Source organism: Squalius cephalus (genome assembly GCF_949319135.1).
Source record: "Squalius cephalus genome assembly, chromosome: 3".
Taxonomy (NCBI): domain Eukaryota; kingdom Metazoa; phylum Chordata; class Actinopteri; order Cypriniformes; family Leuciscidae; genus Squalius; species Squalius cephalus.
Window position 1 is genome coordinate 17,372,645 of NC_137124.1, and position 13,120 is coordinate 17,385,764.

The 13,120-nt window shown below is 36.1% G+C and overlaps 3 protein-coding genes across 4 annotated transcripts in view; 2 read left to right on the top strand and 1 right to left on the bottom strand.

Moving 5' to 3' along the window:
- The window catches only part of ppp2r5b (protein phosphatase 2, regulatory subunit B', beta), a 23,378-nt gene extending 20,042 nt beyond the window's left edge, over nt 1-3,336 (top strand). The window contains exon 13 of the mRNA XM_079867145.1: nt 2,601-3,336. Coding sequence (XP_079723271.1) covers nt 2,601-2,769 — 169 coding nt within the window. The 3' untranslated portion in view covers nt 2,770-3,336. The remainder of the gene's footprint in view (nt 1-2,600) is intronic.
- A 2,595-nt stretch (nt 3,337-5,931) lies between these two features.
- On the top strand, nt 5,932-6,441 carry LOC307155243 (glycoprotein hormone beta-5-like; the record flags this gene model as incomplete). The annotated part of the gene is made up of 2 exons (XM_079865806.1): nt 5,932-6,132; nt 6,253-6,441. 2 exons carry the CDS (start codon nt 5,932-5,934, stop codon nt 6,439-6,441), a joined length of 390 nt encoding a protein of 129 aa, XP_079721932.1.
- Nucleotides 6,442-6,555: 114 nt separating this feature from the next.
- On the bottom strand, nt 6,556-9,348 carry gpha2 (glycoprotein hormone subunit alpha 2). 2 transcript variants are annotated; one of them, XM_079867176.1, is made up of 4 exons: nt 9,096-9,348; nt 8,064-8,193; nt 7,787-7,971; nt 6,556-7,500 (listed from the first exon to the last, which is right to left on the bottom strand). In XM_079867176.1, exons 2-4 carry the CDS (start codon nt 8,179-8,181, stop codon nt 7,396-7,398), a joined length of 408 nt encoding a protein of 135 aa, XP_079723302.1. In that variant the 5' UTR covers nt 8,182-8,193; nt 9,096-9,348; the 3' UTR covers nt 6,556-7,395. The 2 variants fall into 2 exon arrangements, with proteins under 2 accessions (XP_079723302.1, XP_079723303.1); XM_079867177.1 differs by lacking the exon at nt 9,096-9,348 and having other exon boundaries at nt 6,562-7,500; nt 8,064-8,392.
- Between the last annotated feature and the right edge of the window lie 3,772 nt (nt 9,349-13,120).

Here is a 13,120-nt window from a genome sequence, read left to right on the forward strand (position 1 = left end):
TGTGCAGCGTTGGACGTGGAGGTAAAGGACACTGCTACGATTGGGTAACAGTTTTGGATATAACTGTTAAAGGGGTGGTTCAGGATTTTCGACATCGGACCTCATTTTCAAGTGAGCCTGGTTGTTATTCATCAGTGGAGACAGTTTTCAAAAAAATTCATCCAGTCCTTACTTTTGGATAGTTCGCCTATGCTAGGCTAGCGCGAGTCAACTGTGCACGTTAGCCTGCCATTAAACAGTTTTACCCACTCCACAGTACACCAAAAGCAAATCAATTATAACGCCAGACTATCGATGTAAATGTCTGTTGAGAGAATAATGTTAGAAATCAAACTACCCTTTCATCACATTGCATTAGTTATCATTTGTTCCCTGTATTTATAAGCAGTCTACAGCAGCGGCGGAGTTATATTAGGAAACCGAGAGAGCCGGTCCACATAACAATCACGCAAGTGTATTACCTGCCGCAGATAATTGAGATACAAGAGTACTTTGATTTCTAACATTATTCTCTCAACAGACATTTACATCGATAGTCTGGCGTTATAATTGATTTGCTTTTGGTGTACTGTGGAGTGGGTAAAACTGTTTAATGGCAGGCTAACGTGCACCGTTGACTCACGCTAGCCTAGCATAGGCGAACTATCCAAAAGTAAGGACTGGATGAATTTTTTTGAAAACTGTCTCCACTGATGAATAACAACCAGGCTCACTTGAAAATGAGGTCCGATGTCGAAAATCCTGAACCACCCCTTTAAATTGCAAATAATTGTCAACATCTACGCCATTACACATGTGGAATTGTTTTGAAAAGTTCCGTTGTTGAAAATATCTCGTTACCTATAGTTGCCAACAGTTAAATTGGCAAATTTCGCAATTTTTTTAAACATTCATGCGTATTACATATGCTTGGTCTTGGTTGCCAAGTCTTAACTGTTTAAGTACTTGGAGTTACCACAATTATAATTGGCAAAAGATGACTTACAGTGTTTTATGTAAATGTAATTATGAATGAGTGTACCATTGTTTGTCTTACTGTCGTTCTTATATACTATTCATAGTTCATCCTTTTCGTATATATTGTCATTTGCAGTGTCGTGTTTTATATAAATTGAAACATTTTGTAATGTCTTACTGATGACAAAATATTTAGGATTACAGCGAATGGCTTAACAAAAGCAGCGTTCTCTACGTCATTTCGTCCGTATCCGATAATAATTCAGTGCATTAACCCCATAAATGCCGAAGCAATGGAAAGAACAGAAAATCTCAACTATCACAACTATTCAGTTTGACTGCGGCGCTGCAGGATAAATCCTCAGTTCATATCAAAAGGTCTGTAGCAATAGTGGCACATGGTAAAAACTCGGTTACTCACACTTGTGTGTTGTGACATTACTGTCAGATCCATTGTAGTTGGCACTGCATCATCTTTTATTTTCAGTCTCTCCGAAAAGCGTGGCTGCGTCAAACTGTTTCAAGCAATAGCCGCAATTTCACCGTCTAGGTTAACTATAGACCCGATATATTCCGGCTATGAGTAATCCACTTCCAGCCAAAATAACCGTGAATTTGATAGTTTTTGCCAAAATAACTTTTGAGATTCCATCATGTAAGCAGTCAACAGTGATTACAAGGTGTTTGGTTTCATTTCTTTGACATGTTCTATGCGTAGCCTGTGTGTCTATTCTTGGGCTTTGCCTAGTTTTAGCCTAGACGTCAGGGCTGTGTTTGGACGGCTATTAGACGTCTTTTAACTGGAACTCCAACGCAAAGACTGTTGCTGCGTCCCAATTTGCATATTATCCGTCCTAAATAGTATTCAAAATGAGAATTAGTGTGTCCAAAATCGGAGTTGCATGTTGACATGAGTATTCCACAGATACAAGGATAATCTACTTTTCCGGTTAGAATCCGAAAGTGCAGATCCATGCACACTCTAATGGCTAATATTGCCCACAACTCATTGTGTGTTGGACAACAATTCGACTACAATCACGAATAAAAAGTATTAAAAAACAAAAAAATGAGATAAAATCCGAAACGAGTCGTTTTCTGAGCTTAGTTTTCAATAAAAGCGACTAACGAGGAAGTTTGGAAGTTCTTACAGGATCATTTTACAGTCACAATGATGACCTCTGCTCTTATATGTCAAAAGATCAATGAAAATTTTATTTCTTAATTCATGACCCTTTTAAAATGAAAACTGAAAATATAACAATAAAAGCTTTAAAATTTTAAATATTAATAAATACTATTATAGCATATTAAGTTAACTAAAAATGACATTGTCTGTATATTTTTAGAAAAACAATATGCCCTCATAACAGTAAAAAATGCCACTGAAAACCAATTCCATGGGGGGCAATTGTGTTTAATTTAATTTTATATTTTTTCTATGATTTGATTCTCTGGGATTAAACATGCACCAATGAGACCAGGATTGTGTATTAATAAGGTAAATGAGTTTTGATTTCATGATGACTTCACATGTATTTCTGCGAGCACAGAAAGTATTTCAATTCTTTTTATCTTCGTCGTATCTTTATCTAAAGCCTTTTTACACTCATCCCTATCCCTCTTTCCTCTCCTTCCCTTAGGGAGCTGAAGAAAGAGAGGGAGCGAAACGAGCTGTGGAGGAATTTGGAGGATCTGCATGAGAGGCGACTGCAGAGTCTGACTGAGGCCAGCAGAAACCAGAAGAACCTGCAGGAGAGAGAGAACACTACCAAGAGCCAGTCAGAGACCAGTGCTGCCAACACCACCTAGAAACCACACGCGAACATACAGACACACACACAGACACGCATACAGTATCAGAGCACTGTAAAACACAATAATTACCTGACTTGGGAACCGATCAATGCCTCAATCGCTGTCTGAAAAACACACACACACGAACACATGCACACACCATGCAGACACGACCGTCACAAGCACATGTACGACAGGCTGTCCATATGTAGATATCTGAAAAAACACTGAAGCACACATCACACACAACGAGTGAGATATAAAAGAGAAAAAAATTAGTACCTCTCACATGCGTCCTACTCTTTCATATGCTTCACACACCTGCCTCTCTGCATCTTTTCTTTCTATTCCTACACGCACCGGGATCATCAACTTTAACATGACTGCATGAGGTGACACACATGCGCACACTCGAAATCAAACACGTACATTGTCCATTACTGTCATTCCAGAACTGGCTCTGTTTCTCGGGCCCAATCCGAGCCCCCCGTCAATCAACCAACAGACTCTGCATACTGTCAAACTCTGAAGAGGAATGAATAATGATGATCCTAAAGATGGAAATTCTTTAAAAGTACAGATTATAATGTTCCTACTTCTACAGCTTATTCTATAAGTACTACTTCTATGCTAATATAACTGATGTTTTTATATACATATATATATATATCTATATATATATCTATAAATATGATATCTATGTCTGATTATAGTGTTGGTGGGGGTATTCTAGTGTAGCACCTCATAAACATGACTGAAGTATGCTGCTAGGTAAAACTAAACTTGTTCTGAAGTGACAACACTTTAGTCTGTTCTTATGTTTTTTAAATATAACATTCAAAACATTTTTAGTTTAGCAATATTCTCATCTGTTTCGAATAATGTGTGTCTGGCTATTTTTGATTTATTTTATTATTATTTATTTCATTTAATCAAATTGCTTGCAAACATTCTCTTTTTGTGTTTGAGTACAATTTCAAGAGAGGACAGAGTCTTATTTATGTCTTAATTTTTTGTATATTTGTTTTATGGCGCTTATATTTATTGATGTAGAGTATTGTTAATGGGAAGGAACTGTGTGTGTAGGCATATTGAGAAAGCTTAGGAAGAGACTGATGCGTGGATGTTGTAGAGAAGTTTATTACAGTTTAGAAGAAAACAGGGATTAGATCAGAATGTACCATTCACTTTGAGTGTGCATCAACGCTCAAATGAACTGCCATTGTTGATTATTCATTTACAGTAGTCTGTCTTATTGAGAAAAGCAAACGAAATGTTCTTGTTCAAAAGAAAGCATCTGGATTAACACACTTTGTTTGACCTCTGAGAAAGCTGGTATCTGCAGAAACATCTCATTTCATAGGAACAAAATGGAAAAGAAAAATGAAATAGAATAGACACGGCAATAAATATGGACTGAAATTGTATGCATACGTAGCATCACTTAAACTAGAGTTGCACTGTCCTTTTGATCAATGTCTTGTGTTTAAACATAGCAATGTATTTTTGGGGGACAAGCGTCTTTGGGACAGGCCTATGAATGTATAAAAGTGGGATGTAAACATGAAAACTCAGCATCGAGAACACTTGTCATTATTTTCACTCAAAACCTTTGATACATCTGGGTTCTGTGGCCTACAGTATTTATACCTTTTCCTCTGAAACGTGTTGATTCAGAGCTGGCCCTTTCCTCTAGTTTTAGTCCAGCCGATAACATTAGTTCACAGCACGAAGCTGATGTCATTCAGCTCATTCCTAAAACACGAGCAGATGTTTAAAACTTGTTTGGTTAAGTTTACATGTAGTGTGTTGGAATGTTCCAGGCTAGATTAATGGGAATTGTAATTAGAGTGATGTCAGACTGTCCTATAAACGAGCTTTAAAACAGCAAGGCAGTCGGTGAAGCGACTTCCCAAAAGCTTCTGGCATCTTCTTGTGGACTCAAACAGGTGAGTGTCTTGTTTTATTGCTATTTTGTGTAGGTAATGCTATACGGATTAATTCATTTCTCGCGTCAGTGTCATTAACGTAGGCCTATTTAATCCCGGCGCGTTATCAACTGTCTTGTCAACTAGAAATGGAAGAGCAAGTGTCTTGTTTTCATGTAAACGCGTTTTATAACTCGCGTGACCAGAGCCACTTTTCCCCTCTTGATAGATGATGCCCTTCAGAAAGAACGACGATACACAGGTTAATTTAAAAGGGTTATAATGAATAGTTAACACTTTCTCTTACATTATAAAACAGAGCTTTTCCAAATATTGTTAGATTAAATGAAACAAACAAAAAAATTCAAAGCATTTGTTCTTGGATTAGTTACCTCCATAACTGCCTGTCAGTCTCGTTTCATAAGTAAATTAGTTTCATAAATTATATTATTAGGCTATATTATAGTTTGCTTTCTATTGGGTCTTAACAACAACATCTCGGCCTATTACACAAATAATATGTAAAAAATTCTATTTTGCTAAATATAGTTATCGTTACACAATTTTGCTTGTTCATTAGTGTGGATTTAGTTATGTAATGAGTTAAGCACTTTGAAACGTAGGCTATTTTTGTGCTCGAAAAAGATGACAAATGCAACGTCTTGTATGTTATATTTATTTCGAAATAGGGATTTGTGAAGATTTTTACTAATGTCTTACCATACAAAACCCCCGGAATATCGCACGCTGGCGACCTCTGCTGGTCACATGTATGTAATTGCAACCAATGGACCCACTACAAGAACACCTACTACAGTATAGGCCTACTCGATTTGGCCACAAATAATTTAAGGTCAGTTACGCAGGGTGTGTATAGTGGTAAAGTAGGACAATGTATTTATAATTATGCGTATATTGTAACATTACCACATATCAATATTATATTTTTTGTGTGAAATATGTAGCCTATAGCTACATACGTTTCATCATACTTTGTATAAAGCTTAAAAGGTAGGCTTATATGACTGAATAGGTATGTTTTTCCTTTGGGGTATTTGTTCTTATTGATTAAATAGGTAATTAATTTTTTTTAATGCTAAATGGAACAAGTGAGGAAAAATAGTCCCCAGAAAACATCTGTGAAAATAATGTCCAAGATTCTCCCTAAACATAAGAAAAACTTTTTAGCAATGCTTAAATAGTAATATCATGTTATCTTTTATGATAAGCCATCATAATGTCTTTCAGAATGTACGTCGACCGCTTCTCAGTGACCGCTGTGACCTTTCTGCTGCTGTTTCCTGGCTTTTACTCCACCATGGCTGTGACGACCTTACAGAGTTTTCGTGGTTGCGCGGTACGTGAATTTACTTTTGTGGCAAAGAAGCCTGGATGCAGGAGTCTGCGCATAAGCACTGAGGCATGCTGGGGCCGCTGCCACACCTGGGAGGTGATGGAAACCTGCTATAATATTACTTACTTATAGAACTATTAAAAGAAACCAATACGAGAGCATGTGGGGTAAATGTTTGTGTAGTGACATGTGTTCTTGCGTGTTTTGGCATCTCAGAGGCCAGTCCCGGAGCCGCCGTATATCCAGAGGCACCACAGTGTCTGCACCTACAGCCGTACACGCCACCTGACAGCACGTTTACCAGGCTGTGGCCCTGGCATCTCCCCCATCTATCATTACCCTCAGGCCTTACAGTGTGACTGCACCTACTGCTCCTCAAACCACACAGAGTGTGAGACCTTTTAAAGGCACACACACAAACCATCTTTGCTTATTATGCCAAAAATGATCATAGTTATTATTGTTATGCATTAGAAGTCATACATATATATATATGAAAAAACATAAAACACAGAAAATGTCATATACTCCTTTATTTCAAAAGATTAGACACATTTTGTGCAAACATCACCTTATAAATATATATATTAGGTAAGATACATTCTTTATGTCATTAGGTGGCACCGACATTAGACAAATGATTTTTTTATTTGAATTATTAAGAGAGTATCTGATGCTTTTTACCATTGTTTTATATTGAATTGATGATGATTTTCTGTCTTTATGCAACATTCAAGAACATTTCACTCATGCTGTGTCATCTTAGAACTGTAGATAAAATATAAAAAGAAAAGAAGATGATATATAAAAAAAAATGATATACCGTTAAAAAGTTTGGGGTTGATAAGATTTTTTTTTAATGTTTTTGTAATAAAATCTCTTAATAAAGCTCACCAAATCAGTAAAAAGAAAAGTAATATTGTGAAATATTATTACAATAAACATTTTTTAACTTACTCGAGTCTTTAGTGTCACATGATCCTTCAGAAAATCATTCTAATATGCTGATTTGCTGCTCAAGAAACAGTTATTATATTATCAACAGTTGAGCTGCTTAATATTTTTGTGGAAACATTTTTCCAGGATTCTTTGAACAGAAGGTTAGAATGGCATTTATTTAAAAAATGAATCTTGTGTAATATTATAAATATCTTTACTGTTACTTGATCAACTGAATGCATTCTAGCCGAATAAAAGTATGAATTTTTTAAATTCTAACTGACCCCAAACTTCTCAGTGGTAGTGTATTTCTATGTCAATTTACAAGTGAAATGAAAATGGTCAAATCAAAAAAAAAAAAAAAAGCATATTTTCATAATTGCACAGCAGTACAGCATGAGTGAGGCTTCCCGTGGGCTCTCAGTAACGGGATTTGTGACACATGTTGCACCGACAGGCACGTGCAGTCAAGATCTCGATATCATCATGGTGACGGCCTTGAGGACAGTGCAGACGAACTTTGACCTGAGAAAAGACAGACACAATCAGGTGATAAGAAGAAAGAATATTCTAATTCTAATATTTACTTTTCTTAGTAATATTTTTGTCAGTAGCCTATATTTTGAAATAATTTACCTAAGGAATAAAATGATTATTGCATGACTGGGCTGGTGGAAATTATGTTCTGAAACCCACAGAGGACCAGATTCATTAAAGTCTTTAGTCGTAATAATTCATAATTGGTTCTTCTGATGTAAAATTGGCTGCAGTAACATATACTAATGGTTGGACCACGTTAACAGTGCCGTACCTTGGCATCCTTGCTAATGGTGCAGCAGCGGGAAGCAGACGTTATGTTGTGGGTGAAGTTGGACGCCAGCAGCACAGAGTAGCGTGAGGGGAACGCGCTGGACTCGCAGTAGCCCACACAAGCGTACACCAGTTGAGTTCCTCGACATGTCCCTCGCTTGTCTGTACGTATGGTCACGTTAAATGCTGTAGGCGTAGACAGAGGGACGAATCAGTACTTTATTGTTTAGGAATGAGTTGGGTGCTTGCTTGTTAAAAATGAGGTCTTTTCCACTCACGGTAAAGGTGGCAGCCAGGAGTCGGGGCTTGAAAACTCCTGCTGAGGGGGATCAGCAACACCAACAGAACCACAGGCAACATAAGCACTACCTGGTCAGATGTTACGCAGCGGAACATGGTGATGTTAACCTGCCAGAGTTGAAGAAATGTTAGGAAATTCAATCATAGGTCACTTAAAACATGCTACTTTTCGTACTCTGGACCAGTGGCTAAATCTGAGGTCAACCATATGACACATCTTTTAGTGCATTAATGATTTCATACCATTTACATAAACATTTAAGTCATTCGGCCCTTTACAAGAACAATTTCCCTAATTGAGAAAACTGACCAGACTTTCCTGACTATTGTCTTGGGAGTCCATTATTTGGAGTTGTCAAAATAATCTGAAAATTAATCCGCCACTCCCTCCTCGCAATGTGAATGAATGTTTCCATGCCGTAAATGTTTCTGCTCGGGTTTGTATTCGGTACTCATTGAGTAACTCAGTTTTATTATCAGTTTATTATAAGTCTGGTCCATGCGTTCATCCTGTATGTGTAATGTATGAAACAATTCAGAACAATTATCAATGTGCTTTTTGTCTGGTATCAGAATCTACATGTACACTTTATTGCAGAATGTGAATACACACACACACATATATATATATGCACTTAACAACATAAATTACTACATTTTTACATGAGTAACATACACACACACATATATATCCAACAATTTTGAGTATGTGTGCATAATTTTGCCTGCATGAAAGTACACCCAGATTGAATTAGAAACTGTTTAGAGCGATAATTGTGAAGCTTGCCTTCGCTGTCGTCTAATGGACGGGTGGATGGATAGATAAATATAAAGAATCACTTCCCTGAGGGGAAAGTCATGGAATTAACTTTTGTCTGCTGCATTAATAATGGATAATAGAGAAATCAGCATTACAGTCTTACATTAATATTAATCTCACACCAAGACATCCCCATTACATTTATAATAACCAGATATTAGAATCCTAAAGGGAAACAAGCAAAGTTTACCTGTAGATGTGGATCCTTGTTCAAAGTGTGCAGATAAGATGTTGACCTCAGGCTCAGACAGGTGCGCAGGTGTGTGTATGATCACTGGATGAAGTTCTCTCTCGCAGAGCACATATATGTAGTGCAGGTAAAACTGAGCCCTCAGCTTCCAGCATAGTCACACCCACTTACCAATGTGTCCTCATGCATGTGGATGTGAATAACGGGACCCTCCCCATCGCTATTATTCCACTGTTTTAGTGAGCTTGCTGTATTCCCCTTTCTTTGTATGTTGCTTAACTTTTATAAACCTTTGCATGTCCTTTCATCTGTCTTGCTCTGGTCTTTGTCCAAGGGTGTAGTTTTGGTCTGAATTTTTTTTCCAAAATGGTCTTTTGTGGTATCATTCACACATACAAAGTTGGTTGATAACATTACTGCAATAAAGTAAAAACCTTGTTAGCAATGACTTGTTTACATGGGATATATGATGTATTTTATGATAGTTTGACAGCATTTTCTAAATCAAAGTGTCATGGTAGGTCCAACTAACTTTTTTTTTCTTTTACTGAAGATTTTAATTTCCTTTCATCTCTTGGAATATCCAAAAGTCAGGTTTTTCCTATATCTGTCATTATTAGCAGAACACATTTTACACATGGGGCAAACCAATAGTCAATAATTCAAGAAGGTCCATACTTCAAATCTCTTGATTCTAACTTGGCCCTATTAAAAATGAACAGCTTTTGTAATTTTTTAAATCTAGCATTTGTTACAATAAGGATATAATTACAGGTAAAGACCATTGATGGCTCCTCATTACATGCTTAGGCCAATGTTAACCCTTTTCTTTCTGTTTTTTAATCTATAGCATTTATGAAAAATAGCAACCTACACCTTTAGAAGCTATAGCTACAACATGCCACAGTTGTAATATAAATCTTTAGTGAAAAATCGATTCCCGTAACAGATTACCTGTTATAAATTGTACAACAATTTAGTCAAAATTTACTACAATAAATAACTTCATACATTTTATGTTGGTGCAGGATGTTTTCTCCTCTTTTCATCTTTTTTTTTTCTTTTAAAGTGTATGTGATGGTTTTAGATCACGTTTGAATTCTTGCAAACTACGCCCTTATGACTGGTCCACACATCTCAAAAAAGCTGCTTTAGGTCTGTAACAGTTCAGGTGTGAACATGCACACTGCATGGTAAACAATTTAAACAATAGGCCTATACTGTAAATGTGCAATGTTGTGACATTTTCAAAAATGTCAGCAATTAAAGGGATTTTCAGAACAATATTAAACTGAAAATGATGCAAGTCCATCAATTGCAGACATAGCTGGCATATATCTGTATTAAAGTGAATTTTGAGTCATGTCAACCTCAACATTTTTGACTTCTGCTGATGTCAAAACAAAGGTAATTCTAGGTGGTGTTAGATAAAGTCAAACTACTGAAGAAATACATTTTTAAAGTGAGGTTACTAACATTTTTTTGAGCCACTGGACCAGTGACAGAAAATAACTTTTCCATCAAGGTGGCAAATTTGCTCTCTTAAATGGATTTTCAGGATTTTTAAACCTTTATGTATAGCCTATATATATATTCTGTACTTAGTAAAATGTCATCTTTAATGTTAAATTCTTTATTCAATCAATTTAATGAGAATAATATGAAACTATTGGTCTGTTACAAATGAAATCAATGTAAATAAAATCCATATTTGCACTGTATATGTGTATATACAGTTTAGTGCAGCTCAGAGTTTATACAAATGCATTTACAATAATTTTATGTTTTTTTAAATATTACATTTTAAATATACAGGGTGGGCCATTTATATGGATACACCGTAATAACATGGGAATGGTTGGTGATATTAAAGTCCTGTTTGTGGCACATTAGTATATGTGAGGGGGCAAACCCATCTTGAGGAGTTTGCCCCCTCACATATAATGTGCCACAAACAGGACTTTAATATCACCAACCATTCCCATGTTATTACGGTGTATCCATATAAATGGCCCACCCTGTAGATTAATTAAATGATGGGAAAAAATGTGAAGATATTTTTTATTTGGAAATGAAAATGGTGAGGTGGTGGCAACTCACTGTCCTATGAGTTGAATGAATGAGTCTTTAAATCATTCATTGAACCAAATCATTCGAAACAGCTGATTTATTCAGGAAAGAAGCAAGTGACTCTATGCATCGTTCGTTAAACACACGGTTTCATTCAGTAACGAAACACCACTGTATTGCTCAGAGACACTCAAAGATTCTTTGTTTGGAACTTTTTTGTTGAGCAAAAACGGACAATATTATCAGATAATATTGTGTTTAAAATGTAAGTCATTTAATTTTAGCTTCTTGTTTATTGGACTATTTTATAAATGTATTTTGAGCTGATATTCAGGGGAAAAAAACAGCACATGTCCTTCTGTGATGTTGCTTAATTATATAAAGAAACAAGAGTTTATACGGGGGATTTTTGCCAACATATCTTTAGTTAATCATTTTAATTAATTTAGGTGGACCTCCCCTCTCACCCCACAGCATAATAAATGCTGAACATATTTCCAGAGGAGAATAGCAGACTAAGAGTGTACTACACATCTTAGTTTATTTGAATAGGTTAAGTATAGACTATATAAAGAGAAATATTCCAGTAGCTGTGTTTTTTTCTTTTTCTTTTATAGAATAAAGGCATGACCATATTATTCACTGTACTGTTCAAAACTTTGGGGCCATGAGAGTTTGTAATGTTTTATTTTAATGAAAATACAGTAAAATTTTTAAACATTATTACAATATAAAAGTTTCTTTTTTTTAAAAAAAAATCCTGTTATAGTAAATTTGAATGTTCAGCATCTATTACTCCATTACAATCATTCTAATATGTTGATTTGGTGCTCAAGAAATCATAATCAATGTTTAAAACAGATTTGCTGCTCAATATTTTTTGTGGAAACCTTGTTTTTTTTCAGGATTTTGTAATGAATAGAAGTAAAAATAAAATGTTCTTTACTGTTATAAAAAAGAAAAGATGACTCAATCAGAAAAATGATGTGGTAATTGATCATTGGATAAAAGCGTCCGCTATATGAATAAATCAATGGTGATGCAATTTTAGTGCGAAAGCTAAATTAAAACTTCTTAACAATGCATTCCTGGGTGCTGACTATACTAGCAAACCACTATTAATCCATTCACTTTCCAACACGCACAATATATTGTCATTGCAAATGGAATGGATGACATAACTCGTCCTCTCAACCCACCTCCCCACATCATACACGATCAGCATGATTCATACTTCAAGGCCTCCTGGGTTTTTGTCACAGGATGGAGTGTAATTATAAAGAGATATTAAGATGTATACAGGGCCAGCTTCTTAGAAAACGTTTAGAGCTTGATTGACACGGAGGTTTAAAGGTCGAGATGTGAATATAATTAGCTCATCGAGTGAAAACGTGAGGCCATGCCCTCTCCTGTTGTTCTGGCAGATGCTATACCCTCATAAAGTGCAAGCGGATGTATTAATAAGGTAATTCTTCATGACTCTCCTGGTTTCCAGGTTACAGCGATATGTAAACTCTGAGAATAAAAAAAAGAGAGATAAATCTTGGCTCTGCTTTTCTTGAGTCATGAACCCAAAGTTAGAAGTCTTTGACAGCTTCAACTAATTCTTATTTGATCCTGTAATAATTTGCAAAGGCAGTCAGAAACAGGTGTGGATTTTGAGACAAGAGGATTGGGCATGTATAGCCTTGGCCGATGACCTCACCTTATTGAGAGTGGTCTGCCACACACACACACACTCACTCAATTTAGCGGATGATGCAACAACACGCACACACTCAAACACACAGAAACACAAAAAAAGTGAACAAAACTTGATGTTCTAACGACTCCATTCAGGTGAATGCATAATAGAACATGCAACGTAATTTCAGGCTTAGTGAGAGTGACATGCAACAAAAGGTATTTTCACCCAAAGCAACAGTTTGAAAAATGTTGATGTATTTGAGTGAACA